The following is a 17,625-nucleotide window of genomic DNA, read 5'->3' on the forward strand; positions in this document are numbered from 1 at the left end:
TCATTTAGGGGCACCTGTGCCCCTAGTGAAAAAGCTTAGAGTACAGCCCTGCAGCCCACTTCTCTAGTGTGCACAAGTACACATATACTATCAATAATCTAGTGTTTATTTGAAAACTATTCATAAATAGGCCGAAAAATTACAACGTGTTTTGTGTACCGGTATTCCACTAAAGGGCGATTATCACAAAAGATCTTTTTTTTCTAGAAATTTCCAAAAACTTCCGTTTTTCAAAACGGTATAAAACGGAAATGTATCAATGAAAAAACAATCCGCTTCGTACATGTTGACTGCAAGCAAGTCATTGATAAGCGAAAGGCGTATTAGACACATAGCCATAATATAGAAATAGCTCCACGAAAATCATGAAATATCGGAAAATCAGTCTAAAAAGGCTGGCATTCAAGCAATAAATCGTGCACCCCCTGCTGGCACTCAAAGTGTTAAAAGAAAATAATAATTTAAAACAATGAATAAAGTGCATGAAATAATAGGGGAAAGAAAACGTTAGGAACTTGTTACATTCACCCACACAAGGGCTGAGAACTCACACCCCGCCCCCCCCCCCCCCTCTCACACACACTCCCAGCTCTCTTTCTCTCTTGCCCCTTCCTCATCTCTCTCACCCTTCCTCATCTCTCTCACCCCCCTCTCTATCTCTCTCCATCTCTCTCACACACACACACTTTGAGTCAGAAACAAACATAGTATCAATGAGAGTATCAATAATACACCAGAGTGTCAAAAAAATTAAATAAAGTTTTTAAAAAGAATTGTTGAAAAAGTTAATCGTGAGTTAAAAAAAATAGTGGCGTTAATAGAATTGGGCCTTAATATATATATATATACATTTTCTCAGATAATGAATTTGGGGTTTTCATTAGCTGTAAGCCATAATTATCTAAATGTAAAGAAATAAAGGCTTGAAATATTTCACTGTGTGTAATGAATCTATATAATGATTTTCACTTTTTTAATTGAATTACTGAAATAAATAAACATTTCCTCAATATTCTAATTTATTGAGATGCACCTGTACATACCTAATTCCTCTAATAGTAACCCCGGCTTGTATTTGTTTCAACTGTAGCGGGTACCAGGCTTGTATTAGGAGGAGGCCTGTATAAGAGGGAGGCCTATATTTCAAATTTTCAAACGGATCATAATGAATAAATCAACATTTTGTGTCAGTTTGAACCCAGTAAAATGTACTGGGTTCATTTATTGAAACCAAGTACTGTATGAAATAGTAAACAGTGCAATTACAGGTGGTCACTGGTCATTTCAACGTTTTCAAAGTGAAATCAAGTAACTAGCTCAGTATGCAGCTCAGTATATTAGTAACCCGGCTTGTATTAGGAGGCCGGCTTATAATTGCTTAGCTCAAGAGCGCACCCGGCCATTAATAGAGACCCGGCTTGTATTTGAGACCCGGTTACTATTAGAGGAATTACGGTATATATATGTGTGTGTGATTTGAATGTGCATGCGTGCCCAGCGGTGATTGTGTCAAAACATTAGATGCTTTACCGAAGATCCTTGGCTGTACATGACTACACAGCGATAGCGTCAATCTGTAGTGGTGTCAAGTAGCTTAATTAAGCTCAAATAAGACTTCCTGTGGAGACGCTTTGCCTTCAAGCTAGCAGAAATGCATAACGCAGGGCATAAAATTTAGGAGCACACAAAGAAATTTAGGAGCACACAAAAATATTTAGGAGCACAGTGAAAATATTTCAAGTAAAAGTTTTTTTTTTTTTTTCAAAAATAAATGTATATTTGTACTGTGCGTGCATGTGGGAACGGGACACACATCTGTGCAATAGCACATACCACCAAAGTCACTGGCCCACTGTGTGCGTGTGTGTGTAGCATGTGCAAACGGGAATGGGACACAGACATTTGAACTATTAAGTGATTAACGCCTACTGTGGCAAAGTTGTAGCCAACAACTAGGCCTAATAAAAAAGGCAGTGACATTGAACTACTGCTACAAAAGTAACAGTCACTTAACTTTAGCTTTTGCCCCTTTTATGCATACAATGCCTATGTTTTGGCTAGTGTTGTTCTTCTAGAAAAATAATCCTTTCAGGGTTGCCTATTGAAATACTGTACACCTCCAGTACAGAAACATTGTTTATGAGTTTGCGTGTCAGGTAGACCATTGATTGACAGTCGATTCTGCCAATTACATCACACCGCTTGCACCCACCTCTGCTGTTGATAACGCTAGCCAAGTTAGCACACACAGAGATACACACACGCACAGTGGGCCAGTGACTTTGGTGTAGGGGTGTAACAGTGCATCGCAATGCATCGATCCTAAGGGGAAAATTCAACTGCATCGATTTGAAAATGTTCGAATCGATTATCGCAATTTTAATGTGTACACAGTGTTATGTTATTCTCATGTCCGTTACAGCCAACACAACAACATACGCTACTGCATCAACGTTATGATTAACAAAGCAAGGCATTCGTTTTGTTGCATTAACGTTATATTACTATTGCTATCGATAAATCTAGGTGTTCTAAAATCTATTGCCATTGGTAAGACTACAATAAGTTACATTAACTTAATGTTATTGTCTCGGGAAAGTCTCGCATAGCACAATGGCGGACTTTCCGGAAGTAAAAAAGCAAATGAAAGCTTCCGATTGGTCATTTCCTTTATTTCCCTTGAAACCAGTCACGTCACTCTACTGTGATTGGACCGTTGGCTTGAGTGCAATGTGGGACTTGTAGTTTTTTAATGATTAGCAGCGGAGAGAAAAAAGCACGACTGAGGTTGTAATCTTCACTCGCACACTGTGCGAGTAATTGATTTTTCCGGTTCGCGCACACATATTTCTAGGGGCAAATGAGAGTAATATGGTCGCACTGTAGAGCCCTGTAACGGTGGGGCCATTGTCTCAAAATCTAGGAGTTTATAGTCACCTGTGAAGTGAACCCTTGTGTTAGTTTAAGGTCGCTTTCACATATAGTTTTGGTGGACTCGGTGCGGTTCTGGGGGTGAAGTTGCAACATTGTTGCATTCTTCATTTGGTTCGCCTGCGTTCACATAGAAATCTGTGAGGCGGACCGAGACCTTCTGAACAATGTCACGCGGTCGAAAAGGGCGCTCGGCTATTGGACAGTGGAAATGTGTGTGGCGCAAGACCGTGTGTGTGCGCGCGCGTGTGTGTGTCTGTGTGTGGACTGTCTGCGAGCCCTCCAGATCAGCGGAGCGAGTTTTGACATGGCATTGATCCATTGTTCTATTGAAGCACATTACCACCATCCTCTCGCTAAACAACTTGTAGACCACGGTGTTTTTATGAGAGCCCACAAGTAGCTGTTTTATTAATAATATAATAAGCCGCGTTTTTTCTTCCTTCTTCCCAAGATGCACAGATATATAGATATATAGATAGATAGATAGAGAGATAGATGCAGTGTGCTTGTTTTGCAGTGAATGAATGCTGCGAGCAGTGGTAATAATAATCACTTCCTATATTTGGTTCGCGTTTGGTCCGCTGAAGCCGAACCGAGACCTACGTTTTCAGCCGGACCAGAGTTCGCCTGTTTGGTCCGCGAACCGAGTTCGACACGCATTCACACAAACCCGAAAAACCGGACTATCGAATTCTCGTCCGAAAGTCCGGACCAAACAGCCCCTGTGTGAAAGCGACCTAACACAAAGTGATGAAAACAAACTGTGTTTATTTCTCATACAATGTGAACTCCATAGACCTGTTCGCTGTTTACAAACATACCGAGTTTGAGCCAATCAGCAACACCAACTGAGTTCAGTCACTTGATGACAGATGTGACGCTATCGCCGTGAGGCACCGCATGCGCATTCAAATCACATAGAATTATATATATATTAGTGCTGTCAATAGATTAAAAAAAATTACTAATTAATCTCACAATTTTCTGTAATTAATCTAGATTAAAAATAGCATTTTTCTACTTAAGACCGAAGCTTGTAACAGATATTTACTTGAGTAAAATCATGGAATTAATGTAAAATCAACACAAAAAAAGTATATTTAGATTCAAAGACTATTTTAATAGCTTTCTTTGAATACAGTTTCTCTCCTGTGAAATACAAATGTTCAACAAAACCATCAACATTGACTCAGCTAGACCTCTTTCCTATATCCGCGGCGCTAAAATTGAAGATTTTTCACTCCATAGATTAATCTAGATTAATTTATTTTAATGCTTTAAATAATTGAAATTAATCTCCAAAGTTAAAGCATTAATTTTGACAGTCCTAATATATATAAAGGAAGTGTGTCATCATCACTCATCTAGGACCCCGGACCTGCCAGCCGAGACAGACACCTTGTGGCAGCGAGGAGTGTCTCACCTTGTCCCGGGGGCGTCAGGCAGACGGCTTGGCTCAGGGCGGCCAGGACGCTCTGCTCCGCCAGGCCGATCCTCAGCTTCCCCGCCAGGGACCTGCCCCGCCCACCGAGACAGGAGGACAGTCAAAACAAACACACCCACCGACACGAGCCAGGAGGACAGTCAAAACAAACACCTCAGAAACACCTGTCGTCAACGACAACAAGCTACCTGTGTATGTGTCATACATGTGTGAGCATGTGTGTGTGTGTGATATGTGTATGTGTCATACATGTGTGAGCATGTGTGTGATATGTGTATGTGTCATACATGTGTGAGCATGTGTGTGTGTGTGTGTGTGTGATATGTGTATGTGTCATACATGTGTGAGCATGTGTGTGTGTGTGTGTGTGTGATATGTGTATGTGTCATACATGTGTGAGCATGTGTGTGATATGTGTATGTGTCATACATGTGTGAGCAGAGCATGTGTGTGTGTGATATGTGTATGTGTCATACATGTGTGAGCATGTGTGTGTGTGTGTGTGTGTGATATGTGTATGTGTCATACATGTGTGAGCATGTGTGTGATATGTGTATGTGTCATACATGTGTGAGCAGAGCATGTGTGTGTGTGATATGTGTATGTGTCATACATGTGTGAGCATGTGTGTGTGTGATATGTGTGTGATATGTGTATGTGTCATACATGTGCGAGCAGAGCATGCGTGTGTGTGTGTGATATGTGTGTGATATGTGTATGTGTCATACATGTGCGAGCAGAGCATGCGTGTGTGTGTGTGATATGTGTGTGATATGTGTATGCGTCATACATGTGCGAGCAGAGCCAGGATACAGTCAAAACAAACACCTCAGAAACACCTGTTTTCGACAACAAGCTACCTGCATGAGCAGTCATACCGATGAAAAAAAGTGTGATATGTGTATGCATGTGTGTGTGTGATGTGTGATATGTGTATGTGTCATACATGTGAGTAAGAGCATGTGTGTGTGTGTGTGTGATATGTGTATGTGTCATACATGTGTGAGCAGAGCGTGTGTTTGTGTGTGTGTGTGTGTGTGTGTGTGTGTGTGTGATATCTGTATGCGTCATACAGTACATGTGCGAGCAGAGCGTGTGTGTGTCTCTCTGTGTGTGTATGTGTGTCTGTGTATGCCAAGCATGTGTGTATGTCTCTCTCTCTCTGTGTGTGTGTGTGTGTGTGTGTGTGTGTGTGTGTGTGTGTGTGTGTGTGTGTGTGTGTGTGTGTGTGTGTGTGTGTGTGTGTGTGTGTGTGTGTGTGTGTGTTATTCTTACCGGATTATGTACCGGGCCTCGGAGAAGCGACACGCCACGAAGAGCCCTTTGATGATGTCAATCTTTTTATTCATGGCCTGATGATGACGAGACGGGGGACGTTTGGAATCGAGATTCAGAGGAAGAGACGGAGAGGAGACAGAATACAGAAGGAAGGTCAGTGACGCGCGAGAGAGAACAGAACAGAGACAGTGAGAGCAGAGAACCAACTCCTCTGGACTCCCGTGTGTTGAATGGTAAATAAATAGTAAATGGTGCATTTAACACTTTAATCGCCGGAAACGCCGTAACTCGTCATTGCCCGCCATGCTCATTCTGCCGAAGACGCCGTAACACGTCTTTGATATCAATATTTCAAAAATGTGTGATCGAAATCATATTTCTCCTCCGGGGACCTGAGATATACTGCTGATCTCCACTCAACTCTCTAACGGTTCAAGAGCGCCATCTGGTGGCCGATCGGCAGATCGGCCAACAGGAAGTGACGCGCCAAACAGGAAGTGCTCATCCATATTTCGTCCGGGCACTCGCGATCGTTAGCCGGACTCCAACATCCCAACATCCCATAATCGAAAACTGTCTACTCCAAGCTGATCGTCCAACGGCGCGAGGAAGATACGGTAAGATCTAGCGTTATTTTCTAACGTGTTCCATATAAACTGCTCTGATGATCATATGACCCACACTAGGTGAATGATATAACGTTGCCCACGGAATTATAAACGCCCCCTCGCCCATCCGGTCATCATCAGATCATACGTAGTAACTCCTAGAACCACGTCCAGTTGAAATTGTTTATCTGGCACCGATCGCTACCAAACTGTATTTGATCATCAATATAATGCATTTGGGGCTATAAATCAAGTTCTGGAGAAAGCTGCAGAAAACGATAAAAACATACTTATACTTTAGACCATATTTTAGTATGAATATGTGAATGAAAAAGTATAACGTTGCTACACCCTGAACAATAGATATAGGACGTTGAATGGGCCATAGTAATGTTAATTTAGCAATAGAATTTAAAAAGTTATAGCCCTGCAAAGAAGGGGAACTTCTCCATAGACAAATAGAGCTGGCAAGGGATGGTAAATTATGAATTTAACCATGGCGATCAAAGTGTTAACAGCTTTTATCCAAAAAAAATATGGTGGAGGCGACCATGCAAGGTGCCGACCCGGGAGCAATTAGGGGTTAAGTGTCTTGCTCAAGGACACTTCGACACGTTGCCCGGGAATCTAATCGGGAACCTTCTGACTACCACTCTCCCCCACTGTCGCCCCTTGTTGAGATGACTTCTTCAGTTCAAGGCTGACATGAGCAGAGTTGAGCAGTGTTTCCACAGAATTCTGAGCCATTCATGGTGGTAGCTGATTTTGGGGGGGGGGTTACATGTTGCATGTATCCCCTCCCTACTTCCCATTTCCCCACGTGGAAGGCACCTAATTGGATAAATGACATGCTGGTGCTCTAGTGCGACATCTAGTGGCTGAATGTTATCTATAGCACCTTTAAATAAATAATGGGCATAATAATAATAATAATAATAATAATAATAATAATAATAATAATAATAATAATAATAATAATAATAATAATAATAATAATAATAATAATACAGACTTATATAGCACTTTTCCCATGGACCATTTGGTACCAGGCCGCAAAGAAAGAATAGAGTTGCGTAAAATTAAATGAATTTTATTTTATTTTGAAAAATTGCCATCCGTGCCTCACTCCTGCATACTTGACTCAGTCGCAGGTTTTTTCTGTACATTAGTAAGTCGGCAAGCTAACCTTCGCTATAATGGCCTGCAAACAAAATGTCACTGGAGAGCCTTTTTGAAAAGGGAGAAAGAGCCAATGATGAGACTCTGGGTCTCAAGAGTGCCAGAAAAAAAGAGAGCTGCATTTAAAAGAAAATACCAAGAGTCCTACTTAAACTATGGGTTCCTCGCAACAGGTGATTCACATGCTCCACACCCGCTCTGGATAAAGCGGCTAGCTGAAGAAGCCATGAAACACTGAAAACTACTTTGCCACAGGGCTCTACGCTAACCTTTTTCCCAAGGAGCACTTGTGCTCCTAAATGAAAATATTTAGGAGCACACAAAGAAAGTATTTTTTTTTTTTTTGTTTTTTTTATATTTTGTATATGTATATTTTGTATATGTATATTTGTACTGTGCGTGCATGTGGGAACAGGACACACATCTGTGCAATAGCACATACCACCAAAGTCACTGGCCCACTGTGTGCGTGTGTGTGTAGCATGTGCAAACGGGAATGGGACACAGACATTTGAACTATTAAGTGATTAATGCCTACTGTGGCAAAGTTGTAGCCAACAACTAGGCCTAATAATAAAGGCAGTGACATTGAACTACTGCTACAAAAGTCACTTAACTTTAGCTTTTGCCCCTTTTATGCATACAATGCCTATGTTTTGGCTAGTGTTGCTCTTCTAGAAAAATAATCCTTTCAGGGTTGCCTATTGAAATACTGTACACCTCCAGTACAGAAACATTGTTTATGAGTTTGCGTGTCAGGTAGACCATTGATAACAGTCGATTCTGCCAATTACGTCACACCGCTTGCACCCACCTATGCTGTTGATAACGCTAGCCAAGTTAGCACACACACAGATACACACACGCAGTGGGCCAGTGACTTTGGTGTAGGGGTGTAACAATGCATCGATCCTAAGGGGAAAATTCAACTGCATCGATTTGAAAATGTTAGAATCGATTATCGCAATTTTAATGTGTACACAGTGTTATGTTATTCTCATGTCCGTTACAGCCAACACAACGACATATGCTACTGCATCAACGTTATGATTAACAAAGCAAGGCATTCGTTTTGTTGCATTAACGTTATATTACTATTGCTATCGATAAATCTAGGTGTTCTAAAACAGGGTTTGTACACCTTTTCCAAGGCAAAATGCAAGCACTTTTCAAGCATTTTCAAGGTGCATTTTCAAGATTTTCCAGCATCTTATGCGGCTGTGGTAAATTAAATATTTACTCAATGATTATTTCACTTCTTCCATCACATTAAATCAGATGTTATTGTGCTATAAAGTTATAAACAACCAAAATTATGTAGACTTGGCATCATATATAACCTGGCTGAGCCCATGTGTTATGCAGTAACCTTACTGTATATCTGTATGTCGTGTATGTCATAAATGTCATGATGAATTGAAAATGGGGGACCCTGATGTAAACAAGACGAAAGTATTGCTCTGGTCTGCATCCCCTTAACAATTGTGTGTATTGAGCCGTACTGTATTGTACCCATTCTGCAATCTGTTAATAATGTTTTCAATCAATCAATCAAACGTGACGAGCCAGGCCAATTTTAGCATGTTAATTTATGGAATATGCAATCTAACAGCTAACGTGAACTTTACAGTAAATTACATGGATAATAATGTTAAGGTAGTTAGTTCATTCCTGTAGGTAAACAATCACTCAAATAATCACCAGATAAAACTTCAATTTCAATCAAATATTTAATGAAAATTTGCAAAATAAGAGAACAGACTTTGAGGTAGGCAGTCAATCAGCTCCTGGAGCCTTATGTATGTATGTAATGTATACAAAATGTATACAAAATCAAACACTTTTACTTTAAAAGCAAAACATATCTCCTTGAGAAAAAACTGCATCGAACAACACAAAATAGTGCAAACAGGCTGTGGTAAATTAAATATTTACTCAAAATGTGCAAAATAAGAAGTCTTTGAGGTAGGCAGTCAATTAGCTCCTTGAGCCTTAAAAAATTAAACACTTTAAAAGCAAAACATATCTCCTTGAGAAAAAACTGCATCGAACAACACAAAATAGTGCGAACATTAATTAAATATTTACTCAAAAAAAGTGCTAAATAATAAGTCTTTGAGGTAGGCAGTCAATCAGCTCCTTGAGCCTTAAATGTATACAAAATCAAACACTTTGTATTGTGCAAAAGAAAAACATCTCCTTGAGAAAAACACTGCATCGAACACAAAATAGTGCAAAAAATATAATTGGCCTAGTTAGACCAAATAGGGCAGGGCCTATTAGGGAGTGTCCTTCAGTTCCTTGAGTTTGTCGGTTAGCTGTTTCTCCACAGTCTCTAGACTTATTTCTTTTTCTTTTGCAGCTCTTCGAAGGCCATTGGACTTTGAGATGAAGCTCAATTTCCCTATAGACTCAGCTTTTTCTGCATTGGCATCAGCAGACTTCAGGAGGACCCTTATATCCTCCTCCATTCTCTTTTTTTTGGCCTTTATCTCGGTTATCTCCTCCATTAGTCCTTTCCTCTTCTGTGCCTTCTGCTTATCTTGCTTTAGACGTTTTTGGTCATCAAGATACATGTGATACTTCTGCCTGGCAGCAGCTGCAGAGAAGAGTAGCTCCTTTGTGTAGGCTATGTTGAGCAGCCCTCCAACACTCTGCACATGGTCATGAATAACCCGCTGGGCAATCAATGAATGCTCTTTGAGGTTCTCCACCATCACTTCTTTGTTGACCGAAAACCCTCTCTCGACAGTGGCTTGACCATGTGAAAGGATCAGGAGGAGTTTTATTACTCCCCATAGATGGCGCCACTCTGCTTTGTTGGATAAACATTCATGATAGAATTCATCCAACCTTCCACTTTCTGGGTTGAAGTTCCTAAAGGGATCCGACACTGACATCAAGCTGTAGTCATAGAAGTGACCAAACTCCCTCCGAATCTCATCACATGATTTCTCTTCAATGCGGCCAGTTTCAACAAGGAGCCGCAGACAAGTGGTGAGTTTCCGGGTGCTTCTCTCTTTGCTCTTGATGAGCTCCCTAGGATCCAGGACAGAGATGCTTCTAACAAGAGGATACTTGAGTGGAGCCTTTTCAAAAAGCTTGGAGACCATCTTCAGCAAAAACACCTTACAGTTCTGCCTGAACTCCAGCCTCAGCCTCTCAGCATTTGAGTTCTTCTTCATGTGCTCCTGCAGAGCTCGCTCTGTGACAAATCCCACACTCAGTTTGGTGACATCCATGTGGTTGACTGGGTCAGCATAATCAACTTGGAGAAGCTTCACTGTGGTAGTTGCGTCCTTCATGACACTGGGCTTGATGAACTTCTCCATTAGACTCCTCAGCATATTGGTGAGATCCACACTCATAAACGGCAGCATGGGTTTGTCGGTCTGGTATAACTTAAAAAATGGTGTTATTTCCCTAGCCACCATTAGAAAGAAGTTGAGCTTTGCTGGGAAGAGGTCATCTTGAACAATAATCTGAGCAGTCTTGAAAGACTTAGTAGATGGTTCCGTTACTATTTTCGTTTTGGCTGCATTAATGTACATTTTCAGAGAAGGCAAAATCTCTAGTGCACGCTCAGCCACCTCCACATTTTCCAGCCATCGATGACTACAGAAGTCAAGAGGGAAGGACGAGGAACCAGTGACTGCTGTATAGTCCTCCCTACGAGCTGGAACATCTTTGAATAGCAATTTAAGGCTCGACAGAGCATTTCCTAGCTCCCAGTCTGTGGATGCACACCCTCCTCTGAAGGAATTGTGTAGTATATGCAAACCACAGCTTCCTACATTTAGCATCGTCTTGCCTGTTTGTTCTTCTATGTTTTGCTGGGCCAGGGAGAATAGCTTCCAGTTAACATTTGGGCCATCCATAGACAGCTGAATCAGGTTTTGGAAGCCGATATCCGAACACACTGCCTCAACCTTCTCATGTATTTGTTTTGCGGTGTGATGGCCCATGAAAAAAGATGTCAGATACCTTGAGTTTACTCGATTATCATCCCAGAATCTCATGTGCATGTCAAGCTGGCATTTCTTCATTTCCCGATTTAGACTTTCATCAAACAGAAGTACATATCCAGATTCTTTCTTGGCTTTGGCCTTCATCAGGGAAGAGAAATGAGGAGCTATCCCAAATGTGGTGAGGTATGCCACTTTATTCTCCCCACAAGTAAATTGTTTTGCTATCTCACTGGCTGCGGTTACATGGTGACTTTTAATTCCGAATTATAACTTCGGAATCAAATCATTCGGATGTAAAAAAAAATCATGCGAGTTTACATGTCAAATCTTAATTCCGACAAGGTGTTTACATGAAAGTCACTGTCTAATCGGGAGTTTTCGAGTCATCGTAAGGTTTGGGGCTGGGAAGGCTTCTGATTGGGTAAACGTAAACAGGATGTTAACGTCATTACGTTTACCAGAAGTAAACAAACAGCTGCGACCGGTATTCTCAGCTACTGTGCTAGCGTACCAAACAACATTAACCAGACTCTCGGTGTGTCTATTCTGCTAACGTTAAAGGCCTCTAAATGCTACAGCAACTTCAAAGCAACTGCACCACAACATCGACAAAGCAAAGGTGTTGCAGGCCTTTATGCTTCTGCAACATCGACGCACAGCCTATGTAACATTGTACCCCGTATGTAGCAACCCATTGATAACAAGCAGACAAATAAGCATAATTTTTACTTCCGGGCGGGGGGTTTCAAAATAAAAGAGCGACGTCTAAAAGCACCGTAAATACGTTTATTCTTTACAATATCTAATATATATATCTATACACGAACCTAAACTAATCTAAAGTTTGTTTAGGTTCGTGTTAACGTTAGATAATGTACAAAATAAACCTATTTACGGTGCTTTTAGACGTCGCTCTTTTATTTTGAAATCCCCCGACGGAAGTATTATAGTGTCTGTTGCTAGCAGCTTCACTTTTGCCGGCCGGTTCTGTGCTTTTTCTAGCTAACGTATCATCATTCGTTTCCAAAGGAGAGGAGAGAAAGACCGCGGCTCACATGCAGCTCAAACTACCTGTTGGAATAAATTCATTGATTGATGTTTAACTTGTCCCTGTGTGTGTCCAGTCATTTCGACTAGCAAACGTTGTATCTAACGTTACCTCAGGATACCATTGTATTTAGTTGGTTAGCTATGTAGCTATTTTGTGGATAGCATTTTGTGTAGCATCAATACTAGCTGGCTGGCTACAGCTTTATTTACTAAATTATGGAGGCTTTTTAATCGTCAAGGTAAGAGAGGATTTGTCATGATCAACTGAAGGCGTATGCTATGGAACAATATGTGCCCCTGTTCGCGATCATCTATGTGTACTGTAGCCTATGCGCGATCATGTGCAGAAAGACCGGGGGGAACTAATTCCGAAAAAGCGTTTACATGGACAGAAAAAGCTTTAATTCGGAATGATAAACGGAATAAACCGGCCACTTACATCGGAATGGATTTTATTTCGGAATGGCCATTTTCATTCGGAATTAAGTATTTTCAGATGTTTACATGATAACTTTAAATAGGATTTAACGTTAATTCCGAATGAAAAGGGGAATAAACTGTCCATGTAAACGCAGCCACTGTCAGGAAACATTGTTTGAAACATGGCCCCCGTGTCATTACATGAATGGTAGGAATAGTGGCTGGTTACAGCTTTTGTTGCCCAGCATATTTCAGCTTGAAGTGTTGGATTAGAGGTAACAAATGATTTAATGGTGCCTGTGGTGTTGCTAGTTGACTGGTTCTTGGATGAGCCTGTGGATGGTAGAGGGGCAACTCCACTGCAAGCTCCTCCACTGGCTGCTTCCACTGTACTGGCTCTCACTACACTGCTGCTTGTTGGTGTGGATGTAGCTGTGCTGCTTGATGCATTGCTTGTCTGCTGGAAATAATCCACTAATGCAGGACCTGGATTTAGTCTTGCTTTCATCAGAATTTGATGCTTCTTGCCTAAATAAAAAGGAGCAACATCATGTTATAAATAAAACAAAGTGTTTTAATTTAATCTCACTGGTTGCACTTAATTTTAAGAGTGTTTATTGTTTAATGTTGACATCTAATCGGGGCGGAGCTGAGCGATCATGGAGTAGACGTGTTTCACATGAGCTCCCTTCTACCGTGCTGAATATACGTTTCTCCCCATTAGTCTTTATTTTATTTTTATTTGTTTTTTATCTGTTTGCTAGGTCGTCGTGTTTAGTATACATTCATCAACTTTTTTCGACTTTCTACGATGGCGGGGGTGGAAACCAGAGCCATGAAAGAATTAGGCACGACACCGGCGCCGCCGAGCATGGCCGCACCGTCTCCCGCTGTCGGGGAGTTAAGCGAAGCTGTGCTCTTGGTCATGACCAAGCTACACGCAGACTCTGAGACACGCATCGCTGAAGCACAGAAGAAAGTACACGCAGACTCTGAGGCACGCATCGCTGAAGCACAGAGGAAAGTGTTGGCGGATTTCTGTATCAGCCTCCGTCGTGAGATATCAGAAGAAATACGGCTGGCGGTAGTCCCGCTGACAGACAAGATGGAGACGATTCACGCTGCCTCATCGGCTAATGCTAACGAACTAGCCATGCTAACGACGGAGGTATCATCACAGTGTGAGAAGATGGCGGGTCTTGAATCCGCCCTGCTGGCTAGGCAGGCTGAAGTCAACAAACTACAGTCGGCGATGGAGGAGATGCAGTCCCGGGATAGACGCCACAACGTCAGGATTGTTGGAGTACCGGAGACCAGCGGTGAAGGCTGTCTCTCTGAGACCATGCCCGAACTGCTGCAGAAGATACTAGGGACGGACGTCCTCCCCTCGCCTCCTATCTGTGAGTCGGCCTACAGAGCGGGCAGGTTTTCTCCCGGCGTGAACAAAGAACCGAGGCCCATCATAGTCAAGCTGAACAGACTCCAACAGAGAGAAATCATCATGCGGTCGGCTCGTACCAGAAGGGGTACTCTGAGGCTTGGCGATCACAAAGTGGCCATTTTCGAGGACTTTACACCGGAGGTTCAAGCTCAGAGAGCCGAGTACAAGGTGGTCCTGACTAAGCTATGGAAACTAGGCCTGAGGCCCACGTTATTCGCTCCCGCGAAACTATCTGTGTTGGAGAAGGTCGGTGGTCAGCGTTTGTTTTGGTCGTTGGCTAAAGCGAAGGAATATCTCGCGGAGACACCCGAGTCTGTTGCTTGATATCTATGGAGGGTGAGTGACTTGGCGGTTTGGGCCTATATACATTGATTAGGTCGACTATTCACAAACACTTGCTGTCATGCCCAGACATGCTAACTGTCCTCTGCCCATCCAACTAGCGGGGCTTCCCAATGACTTCTGTTACTTGCTAAAGCTGACCTCATGGTCGTACTTGTGTATCGCCTCTTTGGAAGCTAGCGAGCTAGCTGAACAATGTACATAGTAGGCTAACGTGCTATCCGGATTCGTCACTAGCTTACGCGCTAGCCTCGGGCTAGCCAGCGGGCTTCGACTATGGTTTGCGCTGAGACATTCGAGACCCGTTAATGGTTACGTATTTTGGTCGCTGTTGCTGTTCAAAGGGACATTGGTTTGCACAGTTCAAGAGTGACCGAGTCCCTAACTAACTTCTGGTATGCTTTTTATTTTTATATCCAGGTTGTTTTGAGCTTTGGTGATCCAAAGTAGATGCCAAGGTCGGTTGAATATGCATATACAATATTTGATAACAGGTTGGGTCGGGTATGGCTTGCACTTCATGGCTATATGGTTATATGGCTTGCACTCTAGCCATTACCCTCTTTTCCTTTCTTTTTTCTTTCCTATTGTCGCAGTTTTTATGTCATCTATATGCGCGATTTAAATGTGATCCGGTTCTACCACTTATGCTATAACGTTGATACATTAATATGCAGACTCCAGGGTAGATGGTTACAGGTTGATGCTGAGTAATTATATAATAATTATTGTCGCTGTTTTAATGGCAATTGAATGAGCAATTTAACTGTGATCCGATCCTACCTTGGACTAACTGCTAATCTGTCTTAAATGTGTTTTGAATTTTCCGTGATCCACTTATGCTATAACGTTGCGACATTAATATGCAGACTCCAAGGTAGTTGGTTACAGGGTTGATGCTGAGTAATTGTATAATAATTAGGGTCGCTGTTTTAAGGGCATTTGAATGAGCAATTTAACTGTGATTCGATCCTACCTTGGACTAACTGCTCCGACCGATATCTTTATTGAAACAATGTATGATGACAGGTGGTGTCAGGTGTTGCCTATTACCATCCCCGGATTGATTAATGAATGATTGTGTTTAATTCTATTCTTACATAGGTTAGGTCAATTCAGCCGTTGTGCCTGATCAGAGGGACGGCTAAAGGGGTGCACTTTGACCATAACTTTTTTTTTCCCCTTCCTCCTTTTTTTTTGTCATTGTTTAATTGACACTGTTCACACAATTTTGCACAATTAACCTGTGACCCGAACCTGCCTTAGACTATCGGCTGGGATGCTTTAATTTAATTTTGTTTTGAATTTTCCTATACCTTTTTGGGCTATAACAATGTGATGTTGAAGCGCAGATTCGGAAATAGAGGGCTGCAGGTTGATGCGGAGTTATTATTTAATAATGGCTATTTTTACCATTATGGTTGTCTCATGTTGGGGCCAGGGCTCAGGTGGGTTTCGACCGATATCTTTATTGAATTTTATTTTATTATTATTTGTGTTTATTGGACTAGTGGGGGTTTACTCAGGGGTTTATCTAGAGGGGGGTGGGAGTGGGAAGCGTCTTATTGATCCATGTCTCTAGTGGGAAGTGATAGGAAGATGACCATCCTCAGTGGATGGGGCATAGGGTGGGGATTGGAGAGTGGGTATAGAGGAACTTATAGTAGGACGGGTGGGTTAGGGTGTAGAGTAGAAGGAGGGGGGGCTGTAGCTGGGGTGGTATTTTTATGTGTTCTATGTACTGTTGTCTTATATATGTGTAAGTGTTCCTCCTCTGAACTCCTGGGATTGACCGTCCGGGCCCGCCGGGATCGGCACCTCTGTACTCAGCCTGGCTGCACGGGTATGTTCTCTACGCACTTATACAAGCTCGACCATGGCTAAATTGAATATTTTAATTTGGAACGCAGGAGGGCTTAACGCCCCACACAAGCGTGCCAGTGTCCTTTGGCTATTGAAGAGGAGAAATATTGACCTTGCTCTCCTTAGTGAGACGCATTTAATGGTAGGTGACGTGTCAAGACTGGCAAATCGGCAATATCACGTTATCTCCTCATCCTCAGCCGATGATAAGACGAAAGGAGTAGTCATAGTTACAAGACGTAACCTTGATATCAAAATCTTGGATGTATGGTCGGACACGGAGGGAAGGATTACTATAGCAAAAGTTGAATTCTTGCATAGGAAGATGGCTATAATAGCATTGTATGCTCCTAACACATTTGATTCAGCGTTCTATAATACAATCACGAAGAATATGTTGGAACTTAATGGATACGCTCTCATTGTGGGTGGCGATTTTAATGCGTGCTGGGATGCGGAGATGGATAGGTCCGGGCCCTCTGAAACGAGCGACCAGAAACGGGCCTCTAAGGCCCTCAGGATGTGGGCCAAAGACACGGGGCTCACAGACCTCTGGCGCTTATGCAACCCCACCCTCAGAGATTACTCTCACCTGTCAGCCAGACACAAAAGCTTCTCTCGAATTGACTATGCATTCGCGTCCCCTAATATGTTTGATAGTTTCGATGTCTCATTGGTTCCCTTGGCTCTCTCAGACCACAAGGGGATTTTCCTTGCGGCAACCTTAGGCAGGCTCTCCGCAAGAGCTCCCAGATGGCGTTTTAATTCGACCTTGCTAAAGAACGATGACTTCTGTTCTGAGTTCAGGAGTAAACTAGCTGAATTTTTGCAGATCAACGTTGGCACGGTAGAAGACCCTAGGGTCCTGTGGAACGCATTGAAAGGATTCATCAGGGGTCATGTCACACTATTTGCCTCCAATTTGCGAAAATCCCGGTCAAAAAAGCTAGAAGGACTGGAATCATTATATGCGGACCTATACGCATCCTTGCAAACTGACTATAATGAACGACTAAACACACAACGTAAGATAGTCAAAAAAGAAATAAACTCCATACTTAAACAACAGTCTGAGTTCTTAATACATAGGACAAGACA

General features: G+C 42.2%; 1 protein-coding gene across 2 annotated transcripts in view; it reads right to left on the minus strand.

Annotated features, from left to right (window-relative positions):
• The window catches only part of lig1 (ligase I, DNA, ATP-dependent), a 161,744-nt gene that overhangs the window by 76,218 nt on the left and 67,901 nt on the right, over window positions 1-17,625 (minus strand). For both annotated transcript variants that reach the window (XM_084327323.1, XM_084327322.1), the window contains exons 13-14: window positions 5,654-5,730; window positions 4,358-4,449 (exon numbers count right to left, since the gene is read on the minus strand). In XM_084327323.1, the coding sequence (XP_084183449.1) occupies window positions 4,358-4,449; window positions 5,654-5,730 (169 nt within the window). The remainder of the gene's footprint in view (window positions 1-4,357; window positions 4,450-5,653; window positions 5,731-17,625) is intronic.

The sequence above is a fragment of the Notolepis coatsorum genome (genome assembly GCF_963971535.1).
Source record: "Notolepis coatsorum genome assembly, chromosome: 13".
In the NCBI taxonomy this organism is placed as follows: domain Eukaryota; kingdom Metazoa; phylum Chordata; class Actinopteri; order Aulopiformes; family Paralepididae; genus Notolepis; species Notolepis coatsorum.